Source organism: Xenopus tropicalis, chromosome 1 (genome assembly GCF_000004195.4).
Source record: "Xenopus tropicalis strain Nigerian chromosome 1, UCB_Xtro_10.0, whole genome shotgun sequence".
NCBI lineage: Eukaryota > Metazoa > Chordata > Amphibia > Anura > Pipidae > Xenopus > Xenopus tropicalis.
In genome coordinates, this window is record NC_030677.2 from 127,845,669 (window position 1) to 127,869,882 (window position 24,214).

Genomic DNA, 24,214 nt, shown 5'->3' on the forward strand with positions numbered 1-24,214 from the left:
AACTGATGGCCTTTAGCCTTGAGAGTTTTCCTGGACAGTCATACCTCTGAGTTGACTTCTTCTGGTTACTGACACTTTAATGTTCAGGATGTTCTGATTAGTGTTATTTTAAATTAAATGGGCTTGACATTGCAGAGATGACCAACCTAGAACTGCACAGGAAGGAGTATTTAATTGGTATTTAATTTAATCTTTAGGGGCCTACAGTGTGCAATGGAGTCTTACCCAAGGCTGCAAGCTAAGCAAGCAACAAAAAAGTGTTATGATAGCCCTTTAATCAAAATGGGGATTGGGACAAATAGAATTGAGAACATGATTAAGAGCATGGCGGAGGGTTATAATTAAAGCCTTGAAGGATGCAGGGCAAATTCTCGTGAAATCCCTTAATAATTACTCCTGAGACCCCTATGACCTGATCTGACTTGTAGTAGGCAGTATTAAAGTCATGAAAAGAAACTTATTGGATAAACTGTACACATACATTATATAAGGTTGTGAAATGCAACAATGAATTGTGCTTTAAAAAATATACATTTTACTTCACAATGCTAAATGCCTGCTATAGAATATAAGAAGATTATTAGCAGTGTCCCAGGTTCCTGTCTCCATTTCTATCGTATCTCAAAGAACATCTTCTAATTGTAGCTAAGGTCATAGAAATTAACAGAGGTTGCCATATCTAATGTAGTAATAATAATAGAAAAGAACTGAGTTGCGGGCCTTGTTTACAATTCACAAGAAATGTTAATTAAAGTTCAGGGACTTCCACTTTTGAATGTCTTTCTGCAACAATAAAGCTTTCTTTTCATTTTGAATTCCATCAGAAAATGTTAAAAAGAAATCTATTAAGAATGCAGAATGGTATTTGAACATCTGTAAATGTTTAGAAGTATAGGAGGATAGATACCTGACCTAAACCTTGAGCACTGTAACATTGTATGTTGCCACTTGTATTTAAACCCAGGCTTTACTGCTTTATGTTTTCTTTTTTAAATCGCACTTGCTTGAAAATCGTCAAAAAAAAGATACAATAAAACTCACAGCAGAAAAGGGGGAACACTCAAATCTTAATCTGCTAACGCCCCATCCTAATATAAAGTATTGTCAGATTATGTTTTTAGTTTGGACAGACCTAAATATATACCAGGGTAATCCCCCAGTCCGGTTTCATACCTGCTCACCAGGCTGGAACTTAGGGTAGGCGGCAGAGGCATCGGCCTAGAATGCAGCCATTTTGGAAAAGGAGGTGGTGTAAAATTCCAGATAATATGTTTATTGTTGTTCCAGTATCCAAATCCAATTGACGTCTTTTATTTGCTTATTAAAAATCCCTGGCAAGAACTGGACAAAGGTCATGGCCAGGAAGTTGAATGTAGTCTAACATCATTGGAATTGTGACCATCTGGATTTGTATAAGTTCCTTAAATATCATGCTTAAGGGCATTTTTTTACTTGTTTAGTTGGAGCTTTAATTACATAGAATCTGTAGGTTCATCAGAACTATATAGACTTTGTGACATAGTAGCATACGACATAGAACACAAATGAGCATGGGTGTTACAAGTTTACCAGTGTACGCGCATAGAGATATTTGGTCACTGAACAGAAAACAAGCTGCTGCTCTTTGCCAAACAGGTGATTTTGTGTTCATAGACTGCAAAGGTGTCCTGGAAGAGTTACTCTACAAGTGATTTAGACTTAGCTTTATTTTTGCCACCAATTATCTGACAATTTGGTTTTAATGATACTAGTGTTTGTTGCCGATGCTTTGTACAAATGAAATACATTGTAGAAACACAAAACCTGGCACATTTAAGTCTTAAAGGAGAAGGAAAGGTAAAAACAAAGTAAGCTTTATCAGAAAAGGTCTATGTAAATACAGCCATAAGCACTCACAGAAACGCTGCACTGAGTTCTCTGTCAAAAGAAACAGGATTTGTTGTGTTTGGTTTCCTGTGCCAGAGATACGCAGCTCTCATCTCATCAGAAAAGGTCTATGTAAATACAGCCATAAGCACTCACAGAAACGCTGCACTGAGTTCTCTGTCAAAAGAAACAGGATTTGTTGTGTTTGGTTTCCTGTGCCAGAGATACGCAGCTCTCATCTCTCTCCCCTCTCCTGCTCCCCCCTCCCTTAAGAATGCTAAGAACCCCCCCCTTAGGAATGTGTGATCTGAGCCAATTAGCAGGAGGCTTCCTGAGAGAACTGAAGGTATGCCTGCAGTTTGAGATTAACACTTTATTAGCCTTTCCTTCTCCTTTAATGTAATAAATAATACTGTAAAAGTTTTATTTCCTTTTCCCCTTTTCTGCTTGGGGTTGGAGTGAAGTCAAGTGAATGGAATATAAATGGCTTGTTGTAAAGTTATAAAACTTTTGTGATAATCAACATATTAACATGTTTGCCAGGTTAGAAATTGAGACCAAAACTTAGTGCTGTGCACATTTGACACAACAAGTCAGCACCTGCTTTTCCTTTAACCAAAGTATAACCTTCCATTTTATGTTTTTCTCTCAATCCTTCTTTAAGCCGGACAACAACATATCCTTACACAGAAACCCAGATGTACAGCCAAAATACTGGTGGGAATTACTTTGATACCCAGGGTGGATCAGCACAAGTGACAACAGTGGTCTCAACGCACAGCATGGTGGGAACTGGAGGAATTCAAATGGGTGTCACTGGAGGACAAATCATTAGTAGCACTGGTGGAACTTACCTGATTGGCAATGCAATGGAAAACTCAGGCCATTCTGTGAGTCATACAACTCGAGCCTCTCCAGCAACAGTAAGTACATTTTGTAACCGCTAACCATATATGTATGAACCATGCATTGGCCTTCTAGATGAATTATTTGATTTTTCTCTTAAAGCATGTAATATGCTATATATATATATGTATATATAAGATGATATTCATTCATTATTTTTATTTTGTGCTCAGGTCAATGAATTCAAGTGTTTGTGTTTTTTTCAGAGGTATATCCATTTGATACACAAAAGCCATGAACATCCTATAAAATATTTTCTAAGAAATGGTGTTAAAGGAAAAATAATGCTTAATTAAGTAATAGGCTAGAACTGCTGCACATTATGTTTTGAGATTCTGTACCAGCCCAAGGCAAACAGAACCCTTTAGCAGGAAAGATCTGTGCCTCCAAAGATGCCTCAGTAGCTCCCCATCTTTTTTCACCTCTCTTGCTTTGTGCTGCGGTCAGTTACTGAGCTTAGGGACCAACTCACAAAATACTGTATATATAGAATATTGATTTAATATATGGCACCTCCCATGTACCACCAATGCACTTCAGTGATCCTAACAGTTACTTTATTGCAAATGATTAACCTTACTGTGAGCACGACTGGTCACATGTTTTTGCTGGCAAATACACAAATATGTTGCTGGCTTCTATGGCTGAATGAGAGTTAAGTGCATTCTATCATAAAAATGTCTGGTTGTTGTTTTTTTTAAGTCTAAGTTCTAGCTGAAATGTAATTGTATAAATTGCACGATAAAATTATTCATCCAGCTATGAATTGAAACAACACCACAATTCTGTCTAGCCTGTGCCGCCTTGATCATTTTCTTTATACTACTTATTATTCATATGCAGAATTAAGTGTTCACCATTGCGTTTGAGACTTATTTAATTGGTATATTTTTTACATAGTTGAAATTCTGTGCAATTCCCAAAGTGATCTTGGCTACTTGCAACTTATCATGCTGTGATTCTACATTTTCATTTTGTGTGTGTGTGTGTCAGTTCAGAAAAAAAGGTTAAATAAAAGATTATTAGACAGAAAAGGTCACATTCCCAATTGATAGTGAAAAGAAATGAATCATGTTGTTGGTATAATGAAAAATAATTTTTATAGATGACTGCATCACTGAATAAATATTCTGACTTATTACATTGGAACCTAATTATTCTCACATTTTCAGGTGTAGCTTTAGTGTATTTTTTTACAGGCTTAGTTTATCTCAAATACATCTGGTGATTCTTGAGTTTCAAATGGGTAGATAACTGGAAGGGAAGCAAAGAGTTTGTTCTTAAATACTTCTAGGGGGCAATTGGTAGTCCATGACTGAATCAGAGCATTGTCTTGGGTTGTTGCCTTACTGTATTAAGGAAAAAATGTTAATGCAAAATTATATTACCCCTGGCTATGTCTTTTTATCTCTAGCACTATCACATTGGCTGGTACTTATGTCAGCCTCTTTATAACCGTCACAGTGGCAGCAGTTACTGGAAATAATTAAAAGCGACCATGTCAGAAATATCAGTTACTGTGTGCTAATAATGAATTATACTAATGTCACACAATGGAATTCTTCATAGGGTGATAATGGGGGTTAACAGAACTGTTACTGTATTACAATGGTGCACAAACTCATGTGCATTTCCTGTTAAGTGTAAAAGTGTAAAAAGGCTTTGCCTGGGGTATAGGTCACACACAGGCATTTGTTCTCTGTGACATAACATGAGAAGGAATTAACTACTTTCTAAGTTTGCAAAATTGCTAGTGACATCTACCTTCATTTGTCATCCTTAACGATGTTTTGAGAAACATAAGCTCTCTACTTGTGACTATACTTTTTTGCTACTGTAAAGAAAGTACGCATAGAGGAATAGAAGGTGATTTATATAGTCTGCCTCCATAATAACACACAAACTGTTTTAGTGTGAGCTGCAACAAAATTGAAGGTATGTTTTAGAATCTTTGCTTGATGCCTCAACCATTGAAGGTGCCATTTTCTGAAGTTCAGGAGGTGGAAAGATGCCTTCAGTGAGACAAATATAATCACCGCATACAGTCCCCCTATGACTATTGTTCTTAAAAATGTTTTGGCCAGATGTCTGTAAGATATACATATATACGAATGCAATATATTGGTATCTAAATGAAGTAGACAAATATTCAGATTGAACTTCACCTCACATTAGCAGCAGTGTATGTATCATTTACCCATATTCCCTCTTTAGTTCCTTCTTTCGACCTTCTCCCAATAAGTTATATCAGTCGTTGCTTTATTTTTTAATTCTTATAAGGAAAAGTAAAAAGCAGTTCAATAACACTGGTCTATATTAATTGAAGAAACACTTACATTAATGTCATATTTAACTCCAGCAGAGTCCCTTGAGCTTCTAGACTGCACGCCAATTAAAAATAACTTGGCATTATTTACAATTTTAAAAGAACACACGAGGTTAGACAGACTGATACATGATATATAAAAATATACTGTGTTTATACTTTAAAAGGGGGTTTGACAGGCCCCTTCTAATTTGTCCATGTTTCATGATCACTGTTTAATGAGCAAGTGATTAATTTTGCCAAGCTAAAAATAGTAACAGTGTTTTACAGGCAGCCTTTCGGTGTCAGCAGCTAAGCACTGCAAGGCCTTGTCAAGCCTGCTAAAATGCACCAGCACCATCCAGTTTCCTCTTCCCTTCACTCTCAATGAGTTACCTGTCTCCAAACCTATTACTTCAGCCCACTCTGCTCTTCTCCGCTGCTCCTCTGCTGTCAAAACAGAACCAGGGTTTGCTGGGAAAGGTGACTTTCGGCAGCATATTAGATTGTCTCAGACACTCCTCAGCCCTTTCAGCCGATCCACTTGAATAAATTCATCAGTACATCTCACGCACCTCACTTGTCACATGTTGATTAAATTCACATAAATATACATGCTAGGCACAAAAAGGAGATGAGAGCGCTGAAACTCAGAAAATTGTTCTTTTGTCAATGAACATTGGTATAGTGTATATAATAAATTCCCCTTCTCCTTTGTAGTTTAGTTTATCGCTTGATATGTCAAGAGGAGTTATGAAAAAAAAATGATGCCATTCATTTTCAGCTTGTGTTATAATAGTAATTATATGAAGTATTTTATAAAGGTGTGATAACCAAAAGGATATCCTTAATCTACACGTTGGTTAGGTTTTCCAGTACAAGGAACCAGGAGCATGTATAATCCTATCTCTAATCCTCGATCCAATCAGTGTGGCAGTTCCAACTCCATTTTATAAATGCAACTATACATAGCCAAGGACTGGGATTCAAAATGGGCCCTGGCATTTCTAGTACACACAGATCCAAACAACCCCCCACAGCCAAGTAAATAGTCTATTGCATCTTACAGCATCCACAGATTGTCTACAACAGTAGAAATAACACAGTTAGTTTATATTAATATTAAAAACAATATATCATTATATAAATCTAACCTCAAAGCAATGCAGATTTATTATTGATGATTTTTGGAACATAAAGGGTCTTGATATCACTCAGAAGGGCAGAGGTAGTTATCATAAGGGTGACCAATGCTTGATACATAACCTTTGGCTTCATTTTTTTTAATGGTATAGTCTTATTCTTCAACACTGCAAACTCAAACACTGGCTCATTGGAGGCTTGGAGTGTGCCTGCATGGTACCTAGTTGTCATTAAACTCTAGTTCCAAGCATTTCTTAGAGGCAGTTGAAAGTTGCTTCAATGTGTAGTGTAGCCCAACTTCATCTAGAGTTTCCCATGTTTCCAATATAAGTAATATACTTTCACTCTTCCTTACATTTCCTGCCTCTGCTTTTTGTTTTATTCAGGAGTTTTTGAGGGCTTTTCCTTTCTTTAATTTGGTGGTGGGAACTGATGTTAATGAATTGCATGTCTCCTTTCTTTAGTTGTCTTTGGACGTGGCATTACATGTAAACCTCAAGCATTCTGTTAATGTTGATTTCCTTTTAATGTGAGCTTGTCTTGAGCCTTTTTTTCCAATGACATCTATTATCAGATTGAAATGGCGATCGAGACACTGCAAAAGTCTGACGGTCTGTCGAGTCACAGGAGCTCTCTTCTCAACAGCCATGTAAGTCCTTCTCTAAGTATTATCTCCTAATTGATCTGCATGTTCAGTGGACCACTAATGCTATATCACTGCAGTAAGGGAGTAAATTTATAGAGAAAAGGGAAATGTTTAAAGCTATTTCTAAAATGCAGGTTGCAGAGTATTTTTCTGACATGTAAATTGCATTTTCAAGATATGCAACATAATACATATTATACATAATAACAATTTTCCTTGTACTTTACACAGAGCTGTCTTCTGATATAGATGGTATTGCTATCAACTACTGTAAAGCTAAATATGCATTGCACTTTTATTGATGAATTTTCCTTTAATGGAAACATGCTTATTTTTTGCACTTAACTATGATAAAGTGGCCAACTCGACTAGCTAAAGTGCAGTTTTGCTACACGTTCAGTGTCAGTTGGCACCCATGCAGTTGGTCAGCTCACAGGCAAACCCTTTGGCATGTATGGAACCCATGTGAGAAATGTCAACTTTGTCAGGATCCGGGAAGCAAGTGAACTTTTGCATTGGCCCGTAGGATCCATCAGCATCTGCCAAGACTGACCATTGTGGATTGTATATTGCTCAGTGGCAACTGTCTGTTGTTGCCAATGCCAAACAATCTTGTATACATGACATACATTTGTGCAGTGTTATAGTATAAGTGTTCCCTAAAATCTTTATTCCTTTCTGCTTGCAATCTGTTTTTAAATTCTTTTGTTATTGCTTTTTTATATTTTTGTTTTCATGAACTAAAGCCACACGTTTCTTGCTGCCCTAATCCTGACAGACAATAGTGTTTAACCTTAACTGGATGAATATTATAGGCATGTGCTTTTAATACAATTTAACATAAATACTTCACACCTGTAATCTAGAAAGTACAACTGAATACTTCTTTTATACTGTATTTTAATATATTTTATTCTGTATTTTTGCATTTTTTTTTTAGTATTAAGGCTCAAGTCAGACAAAATTTGTCTCCACTTTTTTCTGAGACAATGCAATGCAAAAAAAATGCCTTGAATCGTCCACAAAAAAATTATGATAAGCTCATGAAAATGAGCTTATTTTTGCTCAATCTCCCCTGGATGCATTTATGTGCATTTTAGGGAGTTAGTCAGAGATATGGCATGCTACTGAGAATGTTCTTGGGAATAACACCAATGGGCTTATTTATCAGTTTTCAAGTCTGTGAATTCTAGTTTGTTTTTCTAAATCGAATAAACTCGCATATCGAATGCTCGCTTATTTATTTATAAGGAAAATTCATTCAAATAAGAAAAGTCAAATATCTTGAATCTTTGAGTTTACAAACTTGAAAAAAACTCAAAAGATTCAAAAAACTCTAATTAAAAATATAGCTTGACTTTGCCTAGGATTGTATCATAAAAATCATGCAGTATTTGGGTAAACAAAAATACATATGCTTCATGTTTTGCCTAATATTATTATAATGTTTTGCACGCTCCTATAACAGGGTACCACTTACAGTATTTGCAACCCTGTTTCCAAAAAACATTGTGACACTGTTAAATGTAGATAAAACGAAAATGGGATGCCTTGCAAATCAGTTAAACCCAATTGCAAACAGTAAGACAATAATTGAAGACAATTATTGTTTTCTGAAATATATCTGCTCATTTTGAAATTGATGCCAGCAACACATTTCAAAAAAAGTTGGCCGGGGGGCATGTTTCCCCACTGTGTTGCATCCCTTCTTCTTTTAAAAATACTCTGCAATCGTTTGGGAACTGAGAAGACCAATTGCTGTATTCTCGGAAGTGTTATCCCATTCTTACCTAAGATAGGATTTCAGATTTTTTTTTTCGAATTGCACAGTTACAATCTTCCCATCTTTTTTTTTAACAAAACAATACAACTTCTTAGTTTCAATTAAAATTAATTTCCAAATCATTGCATTCTCTTTTTTCATATATTTTACACAGTGTCGTAACATTTTTTTGGAAACAGGATTGTAAGAGCTAATTGCATAGCAGATCAGTGAGGGCTGTAAATACATGCAATTGTGGGCAGGCTAACCTGGGACCAGGGTTAATACGACATCATATAATTTTTACAACTTGCTCTACTATACAGGATGAGACCATGTTTTAGGACTGGAACCCTTAATTTGAGAAAAAAAACTCCTTAAAGGACAATGAAAGGTTCATATAAATTAAAAGTAAATCTAAAGGCATTCTTTTTAAGTACTTACTGCATATCTAAATTCCCAGATCCCTGCTTGCTTCTCTGAGATATGGTGCTGGCAGCCTACAGCAGTGTGAAGACTACAGTGACATCACTGAAATCTCTCTGTCCTTCCTGTAGGCTGCCAGTGGCAGCCTTCCTATTCTCTGAGCATGTGTGTAACTTGATCCTGTCTCCTGTTCTGAGCTACACATGCCCACCAGCCAATCAGAAGCGGATCTGGCAGGGGGGGGGGGAATGAAACACATGTGCAGTATGAAGCAAGGAGGGAAATGAAGGGAGAATACCTTTTTAGAGATGGCTGCCTGTTCTAGAAAATGTGAAGTAAATGTGACTGAGTAAATATTTGATTAGGTGAGCCAAAAGTGTGGCGTTTTTACTAAACAATAGGAGGACTATTGGGCAGTATGCTTTTTAAATTTTGACTTGCATTCTCCTTTAAATGATGTCTTGCCTGTAGGTGGGTACCTGCAGGCTTAAGCATTCCTCATGTAAATTAAAAACTATTTAAGAATATTTTCTGGCTAGGGGCCATGGGCCATCTGGCTTTAACAGTTAGGGACACCCAGTAATGTTAAAACAGCCATATAGTAAGTTGGTTTAAAACATTTTATTTGATTTTATGATTTACTGGTTTTGTGTTTGCTCTAAGCATTTTGTAGTACATCTGGGAAGGGCACAATTGTTCAGCCCTGCTGTGAAAGGATGAGGGATGATCTACTTACCCTGTTATTAGTCTAAAGGCCTCTTACTTTTCTCTAGTACTGTACATCCAGTGAAAGGCAATCCCCAGGGATCCTTCAGACCAGTATGGTGACATGCAAATAACTGTAGCACCAGGAGAGCTTGAGGAAAATTGTACATAGCAAAGTGGCTTTTCAGAATATCTGAATGTGTGAATTTTGTAGGTCATTTAGCAAAATCCTCACTGTTCATAAACATTTTACTGACAAAAGCCTGTTTATTTAACAGGAATCCCAGACTATTCCTGTTGCTAAATGTTATTTTAAATACAGTTGAGAAGAGCTTTAAGAACAACAGCACTGGGTTATTTAGTGGTGTTTACAAGTGATTTATCTACAAAAGGTATATAAAGGCACCTATACATATAACAACACATGCCAAAATGGTTTTTTGATTAATGGATTATCAAGTTTAAAGTGGACCTGTCACCTTAAGAAATAATTCCAATTTCTTTTCTATTGTGTTTGTTAAACAAAATTAACTTAAGATACTATATAAATGATATAAATCTTGTTTCCTTGAGTCTTGGGAATATACAATCAGAGCCAGCAGGCAGCTGACATTTTGTGGGCACTGTTATTAAGGCAAGCTTTGTATTACCCCAAAATCTTGTGTATGTGCCAGAATGAGGGACCTGATGCCCTTGCCCATGCACTGGCTACAGAATTAGATGGTGAGATGGTAGGGAGAATGGTAAGGAGTGCTGAATGGAAAGTTTAAGTAATTGTCTGCCCCGCCTCTATACCTAAGGCATAGAGGCGGGGCAGGCAGTATATGATTGACAGCTGGGATTTTTAAATGCATTTATAATGGGTTTGGATGTGTTATATAAAAATGAGTTTTGGTTTCATGTTTAATTTAAAAAGGACTTTTATTATACAGCTTTTCATGTCTGGGTGACAGGTCCACTTTAAATAAATTTTCATTTTGTATTTTTGAGGCTATTAAGATTCCAGTAACCTTAATATTTGGCTTGTTTTTTGTATTGATTTTGTACCAATTTTACAGTTGCACAAATTTAGTTTAGTTTTAGTTTATTATAGTTTATAAGGTACCAAGACTTGAAGTGCCATTTATGACCACAACTGCTTTTGCAAAGTGCAATTTTGGATGCAGATTGCTGTGTTTCTTATCCATAATGCAGCATCTGATGCGCTTTGGCAATCAATGCAGTTACAACATTTTTGGAGTTGGGTCTGCGTCATTTCAATATCCACCAGTCTCTCTTCCCTGAAATGGAAGGCAACTCGATGGCAATTCTGCAATAGCAGAAGGCAACATGCAAAGTGTTGCACATTGTGCCCCTTTTTTATTTTGCACACATCCTAGAAGGTTGTAAATGACCATATAATTGATATATGTCTTTGCTGATTTATTCTTGCTTTTAGTAAAGGTATTGAGACCCTCCAGGGAATGCTGGTTGGCAGACATGTTTCTCAAGCTCAGATTAAATGTTGCCACATTATTTAAAAATTTCTGTGCATTAAACCTAGTTATTATTTATTATTATTATTATTATTATTATTATTTGCATAGCACCATCAACTTACGCAGCGCTTTACAGAATAGAGGGGTACAAAAGACAGAACAGTTAACATGTATATATAAACAATTCACAAAAATGGTTTGCAGTTTCATTTGGATGAGGATCGGAGACACTAGGGGGAGGGCCCTGCTTGCAAGAGCTTACATTCTAAAAGGGAGGGATGAGACATAAGGTATGGGTAACTAGCATGTAGGTGTGTAAAGTGACAGTAAGTGCAGGAATGTGATGTGTTGGAAAAATAGTTTTAATCTTAGATAGCCACAACAGCATCACAATCTCCATTTGTGCCAGACTATGCTAATTTATACATAGCGTATGGGAAAATGAAGTATTGTATAAAAATAGATATATTGGAAATGCCTCATTTAATATTTTTGATAGATAGTAGCTACACAAAATTGGGGACTTTAATAATAAAACCAAGATATTAATGAGAAGTTGGTAATTATAGAACATCATATAAATGAATTGAAGACTGCATATAATATGCAGGTGGGCTGGATAGCAAACTCTTTTTAGCATATAGAGAAAGTAGAAATGGGATATGAGGCTGGTGTTAAATTTATAACAGGATACATTCAAGAGGCAGATTATAAGGTGAAATAGAAAGAAAGAAAAATCACCAAATAAATAACATTTGGAAAGATTTCTAGTATTGAGGGGATTATTGCTCCTAGTGAAATTAGTAAAGGTAAAGAAGTAAGTATTGGATTTAGCATTGATATCTCAAACGCTCATTTTTGGTTGCCTAAATGTGCAAAGAAGAGCAGGTATATGAAATAACTAAAAGCTAGAGTCTGTAATATGAAGGAATTTCTAAACTTTTATAATACAACATAGTTTTCTTAATGGAGTGTGGTTACTGATTACAGTCTAGACAGAACTTTCTGAAAATTAATAACTAGAATATCATATAATATTAACATCATTGCTGTTAGTTTCTCTAGACTTTATGGTAAAAACGTAACAGAAATCCAGACTGGATGGGCAATTGTTATAGAATGCAGCAATTATAGAAAAGACAGACATTTTGGATCCACCAAGTGGAAATTGTGGCTAGAAAATATAGGCCAAGATTGGACAGTCAGTTAATGTATAGTGGGATAAAAATATACTTTTATAGTGATCATGGTAATAGTCTGTAATAATAATTAAAAGGGAGGCGAGGGCTATATTTTTTATGTTAAAGGAAGTTTAGTGAGGAATGATAGTTTGAATAGGAATAGTGAATTATACAAAGATTGTGATGCTAGTGCTGAACTGAAGGAATGTGGGGATAAGAAGACATTTACTTCAGTGCATGATAGCAGGAAATCCTCATACATAACATAAGACATCAAGCTCATTAACAATAATGGTGTAGGTGTTGATCAGTCACTATAATGAGTCATATATTATGTGTTAGGTAAATTGTCTGAACTGTTCTTCTTTGGTGTATTGTATACAGTGTGGGCCAGATAATTCCAACAGTAATTCAAAAACATAATTTTCAAGTCTTGGTGTATAGCTAGATAGATAAATATATAGATAGATGTACATTTGTACTGTGTTGTGATGAATCTGTGTGGTTTATGTTTCCAAAACTATGTAATAAGGGATAGGGTACTTGAATACATTGCAGTTCACAATACTATTAGTTTGTGCCAGCATGGTTTTATGCGTAACAGATCTTGCCAGACTAATTAAGTCGCCTTTTATGAGGAGGTGAGCAGGAACCTTGATGCTGGAATGGCAGTTGATGTCATCTACTTGGACTTTGCTAAAGCGTTTGATACAGTACCTCACAGAAGGTTAATGATCAAATTAAGGAATATTGGCCTAGAACATAATATTTGTAATTGGATAGAGAACTGGCTGAAGGATAGATTACAAAGAGTGGTGGTAAATGGAACATTTTCTAATTGGACCAGTGTGGTTAGTGGAGTACCGCAGGGGTCAGTCCTTGGTCCTTTGCTTTTTAACTTGTCTATTAATGACCTGGAGGAGGGCATAGAGAGTACTGTTTCTATCTTTGCTGATGACACTAAATTGTGCAAAACTATAAGTTCCATGCAGGATGCTGCCGCTTTGCAGAGCGATTTGACAAAATTGGAAAACTGGCCAGCAAACTGGAAAATGAGGTTCAATGTTGATAAGTGCAAAGTTATTCATTTTGGTAGAAATAATATAAACGCGAACTATCTACTGAATGGTAGTGTGTTGGGGGTTTCCTTAATGGAGAAGGATCTAGGGGTTTTTGTAGATAACAAGTTGTCTAATTCCAGGCAGTGTCATTCTGTGGCTACTAAAGCAAATAAAGTGCTGTCTTGTATAAAAAAGGGCATTGACTCAAGGGATGAAAACATAATTTACTTTATAGGTCCTTGGTAAGGCCTCACCTTGAGTATGCAGTGCAGTTTTGGGCTCCAGTCCTTAAGAAGGATATTAATGAGCTGGAGAGAGTGCAGAGACGTGCAACTAAACTGGTTAAGGGGATGGAAGATTTAAACTATGAGGTTAGACTGTCGAGGTTGGGGTTGTTTTCTCTGGAAAAAAGGCGCTTGCGAGGGGACATGATTACTCTGTACAAGTACATTAGAGGGGATTATAGGCAGATAGGGGATATTCTTTTTTCCCATAAAAATAATCAACGCACCAGAGGTCACCCCTTTAGATTAGAGGAACGGAGCTTCCATTTGAAGCAGCGTAGGTGGTTTTTCACGGTGAGGGCAGTGAGGTTGGGGAATGCCCTTCCTAGTGATGTGGTAATGGCAGATTCTTTTAATGCCTTTAAGAGAGGGGCCTGGATGAGTTCTTGAACAATCAGAATATCCAAGGCTATTGTCATACTAATATCTACAGTTAGTATTAGTGGTTGTATATATAGTTTATGTATGTGAGTGTATAGATTGGTAAGTATAGGTTGTGTGTGCTGGGTTTACTTGGATGGGTTGAACTTGATGGACTCTGGTTTCTTTTCAACCTTATGTAACTACGTAACTATGTAACTATGTTGTAAATTCTTTATATTAGCACAGATATGATACTGGTGGCCAAAATGATCAAATAAGGTTGCTAAACCATGAACAATATAAAACAAGTCAAGCTGGAATATAATTTGTTGCCTAATAAAAGAAAACATAAACACATTATTTATGAAATGACCTATCAAAAGCAAGTTAAAATAATTTTTGTGGTTGTTCCACAGCTGCTTCACAACATGTATATATAGGAAGTGCACCAAGGCACACCATGAATAATACAAGGCAAGGTACTCCTTGTAGTGCATGAGTGTGAAACTATATTTTAAAGAGTGTGATTTGTCCAGAAGTAAAAATTATATAATTAATTGGATGTTGCCCTTTGCCTGGACTTGGGGAGCCTTACTGACAGGTTATAAGATAGCCATATAATCAAAATATGATTATTTTAAACTGTGCACAAATAGAGTAAAGCAAATTTGGTTATGACATCACATTGCACATAAGGCACAACACAACATGTCATAGCAGTTATTGCCATGGAATAAGGTGTGATAATCTCTTGAAATGCAGTGATAAAGTGGAACATGGTGAGCCATCTGTGCGCATACAAGTTTGCTTTTCAGTAGTTAAATATATGACCAGTACATTTAGCAAATAGTTCTAACATGGCTTTTGTTTGCAAATAATCCCGTCCAGTTCTTACTTCAGTAGATAGTTATGGTCCAATCAGGAAAAAAACAGCTATTATAAATCCTGTGTTTTGCACCACAAGTTACTTTAAAATTACTTCAGACTATTTTATGTGTTATTTATTTAAATGTTTGAACTATGTGATCACAATTTTTCAGCTCCAGTGATCACATCTGCTTAGAGAAGAAGGAGGACATACATTGATTAATGGGCAGAAGCACTTCAGCTTAGCAATACAGAAAAACAGATTAACCTGTATTAAAAATTAACCTGCTTTGAGAGCAGCCAGGATTGGTTTTTGATTCCCAAGTAGTGTTTGTAATAATCAAAGGCTATATGAATTAGAATGGTATATAGCTTGAGTACATTGTTAAACAACTTTGATAGTCAATCATTTTGAGTGACCAAAAAATATGATAAGTTAGCAAGCTGGATAAAAGAAGCATAGCCCATCTATACTAACCAGAAATATATTTTGTAAACACTTGCTGGAGTGTGTGTCAGAATAACCTAACATTTGTGCAGTCCGAAGGGAAAATATAGGGAAAAGGCTTCCTGAGTTGTAGAATGTTCCTACACTGTAATAAGGACTACAGTTTTAGAGAAATGTCATAAATTTTTTTGTGAAACGCTACATTTTATCAGGAAAAATATTATTTGAAAACTCTTCTCAGTTGTAACTAGTGAATTGATGTAAAGCAGATATATAGGTCAGAGATGGCCACAGAACTACATTAAAATCCCTTTATCATTCCTTAAAAATTGGATCTTGCCATCTTAATCTGATGTTATTTAGATACTGATTTTTAATAAAGCCAATGTACAACACATGATCTGGTTCAAAAGCAAAAAATGTATCTTCTCCTTTTTGTTCAGCACTTGGAACATTGTGTGGGGATCTGTTTTCTATCCTGTGTGGCAGCTTTGCAGCCAAGGAATATAAGATCAAGTGTCCACGTGTACCCTGATTTGTTCTAAGACCATAAGCTTCATTAACTCTGCATCTACCAGATCACTGTTTATTAGCGGTACAGATCACTGTAGTGAATGTTGCAGTGTCCCATGTTAATGTCAACATTATATTGAGGTGTGACATCAATCGTAGGTATTAATCACCACATTGGGGGTCAGAATACAAGAATGTTAAGGCAGCTTATGTGGAAAAGCAGAGAGTAGCCTTTAGCTTTCAAGAGGTTCAGATATACAGCAGAACAAAGTTCTCTATTAGATTAAACAAGTCTAGACCCCTGTGTGATCAGTCTGAAATGCTTATATTATTAATTGAATTAATAACATTCATACAAACCATTCTTCTGGATTGTGTGGATTTCTTACTCTGTGTGTGGCAGGATTATGTTGCCCATCCTCGTAGATAATAGATTTATTACATTTTGTGAAGATGACATGTGTGAAACATGATGGCATATTACTATCCTTTACAGTATGTATCCTGTGTTTGTCACTGGACATTTATGTTATTAAACTATTTTATCTGTCAAGAAATACAGCTATCTAAACCTTAGAATAAGTGATATAAATATTGTAGTGTAATTCACAAGGTGTCATATTTTTTCATATGAATAAAAAAGAATTTGTCTTGGATCCCTCTTAAGGGAACTGAATGTATAATTACATATGCTTCAGGGATATTTAAAATAACTTAAATAATAGTGGTTTAAACTAACATGGGATCCCAAGTCTCTTTCTCATATTACCAAGATACACAAGGGGGAAGCAATGTTTCCACAACTTATAAGGAAAGCCAATTAAAAATATAAGTGGGAGAAACTACTGTTTACTATCATTTCCTATGCATTTTATACTCTAAACTTTTAGCTACAATACCAGAACTTGTAGCTATAGAATAGGTCTGACAATGTATGGTGCAAATGATAAAATGATGACCACACAGTGGGCAGATCTCCTTCAGTAAAGAGCCATTAACATAAAAATTAAAAATATTATTTTGACTAGGTTTTGTATATGATTATTAAAAAGAAAGGCCCTGATTTATTTTGCAGTGAGTTTACTATCATCATTGCTGGTCATCTTTTATCTCTTGTCTAAACAGTGTCTTAAATGTCTCATAATCCAAATCTGCTTTTCTAATTATAGAACAGGTATTTTCAAGTGAAAATATAATGCTTTCTAGAAATGGTTGAATCATTCTAATAGTGTAGACTATGTGAACATTATGTGTAAATTATTTCATGAAAATGTTCCTTAAATCTCTTGGTCTTTGAAAATTGGCTTCAAAATACTATATATATATATAGCTGCTTAGGAATTAAACATCCATATATCAAGCCAATGTGTATGTGCAAATACCTTTTCATCATCTTTAACAAATAGTGCAAGATTTGACTATTATTCCAGTTAGACTGCCTATAGGCTTTTAAAAACCTTTAAACTATGTAGGAAAACCTAGTTGATTGATCAAGATTTGCTTAAGCAGGTCAGTTTCAATTCCAGGAATTAGTATGTGGGCATGCTGTAGGATTAATTCTTTAAAAATACACAGAACACAAGAGTACTAGAAAAATCATTCGGCTTTGTGTTGTACACAAAGTGTTTCTACTTCACATTAATGCCCTGTGCAAGACTATATGTACTCCAAGGTCCTTTGATCTCCATGATTATTTTTCTTTCTTTTTCCTTTTAAGAATTCTTATTCTGTACACCTGGGACTAACATTTATTTTCTGCATTTTACAAGAATTTCTGTATTCTCTACTTGAAATTTAATTTTATGCAATTAAATCTTGGCCTGGCATATTCTGTATGACCAAGGTCCTTAACTTTCCTCACAAGTTGTTCATGTGTATGTTCTTGAACCAAAGCTCAGCACTCACTGACAATACATATTGTTGGATATAATTTTAGCAGCATAAGTGGATCAGTATGCTGTAGGGGTCTACAGACATATTTTTTTACAAACTTAATTTTAATCTATTTTTAGTATGCAGTTATGGAACCTGTTATTCAGAATGCTCAGGCCTGTTATTTTCCGGATAAGGTATCTCTCCGTAATTTGGATCTCCAGTTTACTAAAAATAATTGGAACATTACTTAAACCCAATAGGAGTTATTTGCATGTAATGGAGTCTATGGGGGATGAATATACTGTAACTCTGTGAACTTTCTGTATAAAGGGGTTCTGCATCAAAGGTAGGCTGGTCATCTAGACACATTATAAATGTATGGTATGGAGGGGGAAGTTCAGGTAATGTTTCTTGTAGGAAAGCAGAAGATGGTATAACTCAGTCATATTTTTTTGTAAATGAACTCTAATTAAGGTAACTAATAAAGTTGCTTAATCTTTCTAATAGCACTTGGTCTACAGCCTTGTACTTTAATGTGGTCATGGAACTCCTTAGTGAATTCTAAAAGCCTTATACATTTCAGTAGTAGGTGCATTCTCCCCTGTAATGCAATTGATCACAATTAATACCAGTATGTAATAGCACATTGCTATTGGCACAAGCGTTGTACTGATAATTCAGCATTTTCTGTAATGCACCTCCACTGTTTTCTCCCCCATACTATAGAAGCTGGAATAAGGAATTTGTGTTTCTCCATACCAGCTTGTTTAAAATCACTTATGCTAAAGTCACTGCTCATGGATCCTAGAAAATCAAATCTTTGAATTGCTTGTTTCTTTTAATCACTTACAACTATCCACCCACAGCCTTTCACACGTCGCTTTCGTGGTGGAACATTGGGTCACTGTAACACAAGCTTGTTGCTGTTGCTTACTCAGTAGGCTCAAACTTCTTGCTACTGCAAAGAAAAGAAAACATCTTACTTTTTAGGTCATAAGCCGTAAAGTTTTTACGTAAACAGATTTATGCAGAGTATTCTTTTAAACTTTTGATTTTCTGATTTCTTGTTGTAAACACGAATATGAAGCAGTATCTAGTTCTGAGAATTTTTCTGCAAAATAAACAACAATATGTTATTTATACACGTGTTTTCTTGGCATTTGTGATCCTTTTATAAGAATAATAAAAAAACAGTAACTAAAAGAAAAATTACAAGATGGAAAAACAACCAATTTTACAGTGAATAGAATTATATGACTAATGTCCACTAGGGAAGAAAGGGAAGTGGGGGCACTTCCTGGTAACTGGAGCAAAAAAAGATTAAATTGCAGATCTCCTGCTGGTTTTAAATGAACAGAATTGCACTTTCTGATATCATGTGTATTTGAATTCTGGATTATTATCATAGAAATATAAGAATAAATGTTTTCTTATTAGTTCTTTAATTACTCCTTTATTAGTTGGCATGCTTAAACAGACTATGTCTGTTTTAGCTGGAATTGACCATTTTTATGTTTTTTTTGTCAATGTACTTTTTAATAGAAGCAAATAATTTATTAAATATATTTAAATGCCACTAATAGATGTTGTGGCAGTGGTATGTATAGTTTGTTCATTCTGTAAGGCTTTCCTTTAGAGCAATAGTCCGGTAAATAGCATTGAATCCAAGTTGAATGTACCTAACATTTCTCATAGCTCCAATGGCTGTTGGATAACTATGAGACGGCAGAAGGAGTGAGTCTCCCTAGAAGCACTCTCTACAATCATTACCTAAGACATTGTCAAGAGCACAAACTGGATCCAGTCAATGCTGCATCTTTTGGAAAACTCATACGCTCAATATTCATGGGATTACGTACTCGAAGACTAGGGACCAGGTTGGTACTTTTCAAAGAGTCCTGTTTTATGATTTACATTTACCATTCTGCTGTAAAAATATAACAAAATAAAAACATAACCTGGATCATTAGGTTATTAAAGTGGAGTACACATATTAGACCTTGACTAAACATAAAACAGATATTTTGTAGTTGTTTTAGACTTTTCTAAGCAGCTTAAAATCAATAATTTTTGGTTTTGTCTAAATACTTCATGCTTTTGCCAGAATTGTAATGTGCATTTGAAGTATGATAAAACCCCTTTTGTACATTTAATCATATGGAAAAATTGGTCACAAAAGTAATAAGTAACAGTCTGTTGCCTTGCTTTGTGACCACACTTTGGAGGCCTGGGCTTCTCTATTTCTTTCTGAAAACAGCAATTGCTGTCTTTGAGATGTAGTTCTAAGTTAGTCTTGCTTAATATTAGTGATATTAGTGATGTGTTATTTGCTCAGTACATTTTCATTGGTGCATAAAATGCATTATCAGTGATTGGTGTAGCTTCCCCAAAGTTATCAGTCAACAGAAATGAAAATTAATTTGAGCATTTGTACCGTGATGCCTACCTCTGTTTTATATAACAGCACAAGATATCTTACTCTTTGTAATACATACAAATATACATTATGTCCTAAGTCAACTAAATATAATTAATTTGCTTACTAGAGAAGCTTTCACAATGCCTGTCAGTACTTATTAGGAAATTAGAAGAATTGTTGCTAATTATGATTCATATAACTGGATTTATAAAGAATATGTTAGCTTGTGATTAATGTATTGCTATGACATTTGCTATGGCATTTAATTTACATTATATTCACCATGTTTTTTTCATTTTCTTGAATCTAAAAATATATGCATTTCATATTATAAAAACAGTTGGTATAAAACACCGCTGTGGCAATTTGTTTAGCATATAATATGTACAATTTTCATGTAAGTTTCCATATGCAATGTATTTGTTTTGGTTTCTACTTGTTCATCTAACCCAATGGTTCTCAAATTTTTTTGTACCCCACTGTTAAATCTCCCAATGGGGGAATATATACTGAAAATTTATTTTTTTCATATTTATATATTTTTGTTATTAATAAAACCTAACAAGAGTACAGCACTATACCATATTTATAGCCAAGTGATAAACCATCCATTAGTCATAATTTCTCTCCAACAACAAAAGTTGTTGCTTAATACAATCACCCAGGCATGTTGGCCAAACCAGAAATGTTTTTTACTCCATGCCACTGTAAGTTGAAGATCAGTATTTCCACTAAAAATCTTCCTGTTTTTCACAGGGGTAACTCCAAATACCATTACTATGGGATTCGTGTCAAGCCAGACTCCCCTCTTAATAGGCTACAAGAGGACATGCAATACATGGCTATGAGACAGCAACCCATGCAGCAGAAACAAAGGTTGGTATATACAGAATATTTTATGTGTTTTTAGGTAGTGACAGATTGTACGTACTCTGCCTCATGAAGACCCATTGATAATGAGCATTTTTATTGTTTAACTATTATTGATTTTACAAATCACGATGATTCTATTACTTTCACATCAGAGCATCTTTTCAGACAGGGTTTTGCCTTGTCCTAGGGTGCTACTAATTTGATTTGTCATAAACTCCCAAGATATTTACTAAAATATAGGGAATTGTGGTAACTGAGGTTTTCCTGTATGCTGTATTCCATTTACAAAATAATAGGCTATTCCCTTTGTTAAAACTTCAGGCAGAAAAACTCACACTGCTAATTATTTCGATAACTACTCGTAGAAATATGATATCAGCCAGTTGCATACTGCAGCCCTAATCATAACATAGAGGACTGTCCATATAAATTAGGTCTTCTGATACTTTGCTTGGGATTCTAACTACAGTGCATATAAAACAGAGGCAGGCATACAAACCTTGGGTCTACTAAATGCTTAAATGGGTTTGCCATAGCTTTTACTGAATTGATTTACACTAACCAGCACCCATAAATTTTAAGCATCATATTTGCAATGGTTTTTTGAAAGTGTAGTGGAATTAGGTATTCTATATGCTGAGTAAGATCCCAATGTGAATCCCAATGCCAGGTTTAATGAGATGCTTTTAGTAAAGGTTAAAAAATGCCTGCCATGTCCAAACTTTTTTGAATACGTATTTATTATAAAGGGATTGTTAATGACGACATAAGAATGATATAGGCTTATTGGACGTTAAGGAACATCTGCACTTCTGCAGCTCATTTCTTGGCTATAGCTGCTCACTGAATTCTGTATGATTGACATCATGATGTTGGTTGAGTGACACTGATGATTTGTGTTCTACGTGCAATATTCAATCCTTGCTAAGTTGTCACAATGATCAAAATGAATGAAACATCACACTGGTTGTATTAAACAAATTACTATTTCAATACATAGCTTCCTTCCTTCAGTCAAAGTGTTTTTTGCCTTTGCTTTTTTCACATTTTATTTTATGCTAATTACGATACAGTAAGATTTAGGGAGGAATGTAAGTCAGGAGACAGGCTAATTTTATATGTGTATTACCACCACTGTAAAAGGTTTCCTTCCCTTAACAGTAACAAATAGTGTACATTTTTTTTTGGGGGGGGGGGGAGAGCTTTAATATTTGACAAATAAAGAACAACAGAGTTTCTCAATTTTTGGAACAAGAGCCACATCCAATCTTTGTATCGATTCTATAATAATTCAATGCAGTGACTGGTTAAACATGGTTTTTAATTCCAATGTCATAATTCCATGTTGTTAATGAAACAATTATTTGTTTTTACTTACTGATTGGATTAAACATTATATAAAGTAAAAGTTTGCTAAAACCAATCAGGATAAATCAATTTGGGTGGAGCAAATTATAACTGCTGTTACATTCTAATAACCATTAATTAATAATTGCTTCTTTTCAGAAATGGTTCATAAGTATCCCTATAACCAATGGCATGGCAAAAAGCAGAATTTACTCTCATTTTCATATATTTTTTTTTGTTTGTAGGTACAAGCCTATGCAGAAAGTGGATGGAGTGGGAGATGGATTTGCAGGCAGTGGGCAGTCTGGTGCCTCTGTTGAGCAAACTGTGATTGCCCAAAGCCAGCACCATCAACAGTTTTTAGGTAAGGATATTAAAAAAGAACTAATATCCACTTTGATTTTATTCCCTATGCTATCTGTCCTGATTATTATTACTCCTTCTTTTAGTAGATGCTATGTGGTAATTGCACTAAAGCCTCCCTTTTAAGTTTTCATTTGCAGTAATAAAGCAATAAATTACAATCTACAATACATTAAAAAGAATAATGCAAGACTCTAAAGGTTGTGCTATTCCTTGATACTAGTGTAATGAATAAATCCCTTTATATAATTTGATACAAGTTAGAACCGTTGCAGTGACCTCATTTATTTCCATAAAGAAGTGTTACTCAGTCCGCACTACACTACTCCGTCATGATCTCTTTAACTGAAGATGTCAATTAAATATCAGAAATGCGATGTCTCACTGAAAAAAATTGCTAGCAAGTCTTGTATTTCAGTTTGGCCCAGGCCTCTTGAACGTAGTTAAAATCCCCAGCACAGAATTGCTATTCTGCAGTTAATGGTTTATTCACTTAGGTAAAGCTTAGACCCTGACCTTTGTACTTGTGTTTTCCATCAGGGATACAGACCCATTATCCCTTGAGAGCATTTTTTTCATATGCAGCTTTATTGAACACATTTTTTCTTAGTTGTCAGTGAATAGGAGACTAAGAAGATATCCAAAATGATAAATATATGCCTAGATTTTATTGAGAGATCTGAGCCAATAATCTATTACAGTTTCTCAATTTTTCTAGACTAAAAAGAGCTCAGAAGTCTTTCATTTTGTGTTTCAGTGCTCAAAACCTATGCACATCTGAAACCTGATGTATCTTTGCTTCTCATTGATCTAAATACTTCAGATAGAACATTTGAACCAAAATAGTCCCTTGAGATTTTTGGCGTTGAGGTCTGCATGCCTCTGTTCCGTATGTGTCAGTCCGGGCTCTTTCCATTCTGCAGAATCTAGTGTCATGACGAGTGGAGAGAGATGTTTTATTTTGCCACTGTTCTCTATCTGACAGCACCAGTGGACAAAATGTCTATGTGCCACAGGCCTAAAGAGTAAATTGCAAAAGTGCACCCAAGAGCCTGAGCAAAGTTACATTCATCTATTTGTGATGTTTAGTTCCCCTTTAAAAGGTGCATTTTAGAAATAGAGAGAAACTAAATAAGTCTTTATATATGGTGTAATATTTGATAAAAATAAATTTTATGAAGGCGAACGAAGCCTATTTTGGAATTGTAAGTGTTTGAACTCTGTAGTTAAACAAAAAGTGTCTGTGTATGAGATTTACATTCTGCCCATCCTCTCATGCATCTCTAGCTTAAACTCACCTTTTATTTATTTATCTCAAGGATAAAAAGAAAAGGTCCTAACAAGGACCGAAACGTTGGTTTTAACAATATATTTAAAATAAAA

At 35.2% G+C, this 24,214-nt stretch overlaps 1 protein-coding gene across 9 annotated transcripts in view; it reads left to right on the forward strand.

The window, feature by feature from the left end:
• rfx3 (regulatory factor X3) overlaps positions 1–24,214 on the forward strand; it is a 162,608-nt gene that overhangs the window by 117,852 nt on the left and 20,542 nt on the right. For 8 of the 9 annotated variants that reach the window (XR_004222617.1, XM_012964804.3, XM_012964824.3 and 5 more), the window contains 5 exon segments: positions 2,531–2,789; positions 6,795–6,869; positions 19,525–19,706; positions 21,005–21,124; positions 22,714–22,832. Coding sequence is in view for 8 of the 9 variants with exons in the window: in XM_012964804.3 (XP_012820258.1) it covers positions 2,531–2,789; positions 6,795–6,869; positions 19,525–19,706; positions 21,005–21,124; positions 22,714–22,832 (755 nt within the window). In the remaining variant the exon portion in view is untranslated. 9 annotated transcript variants of the gene reach the window in all.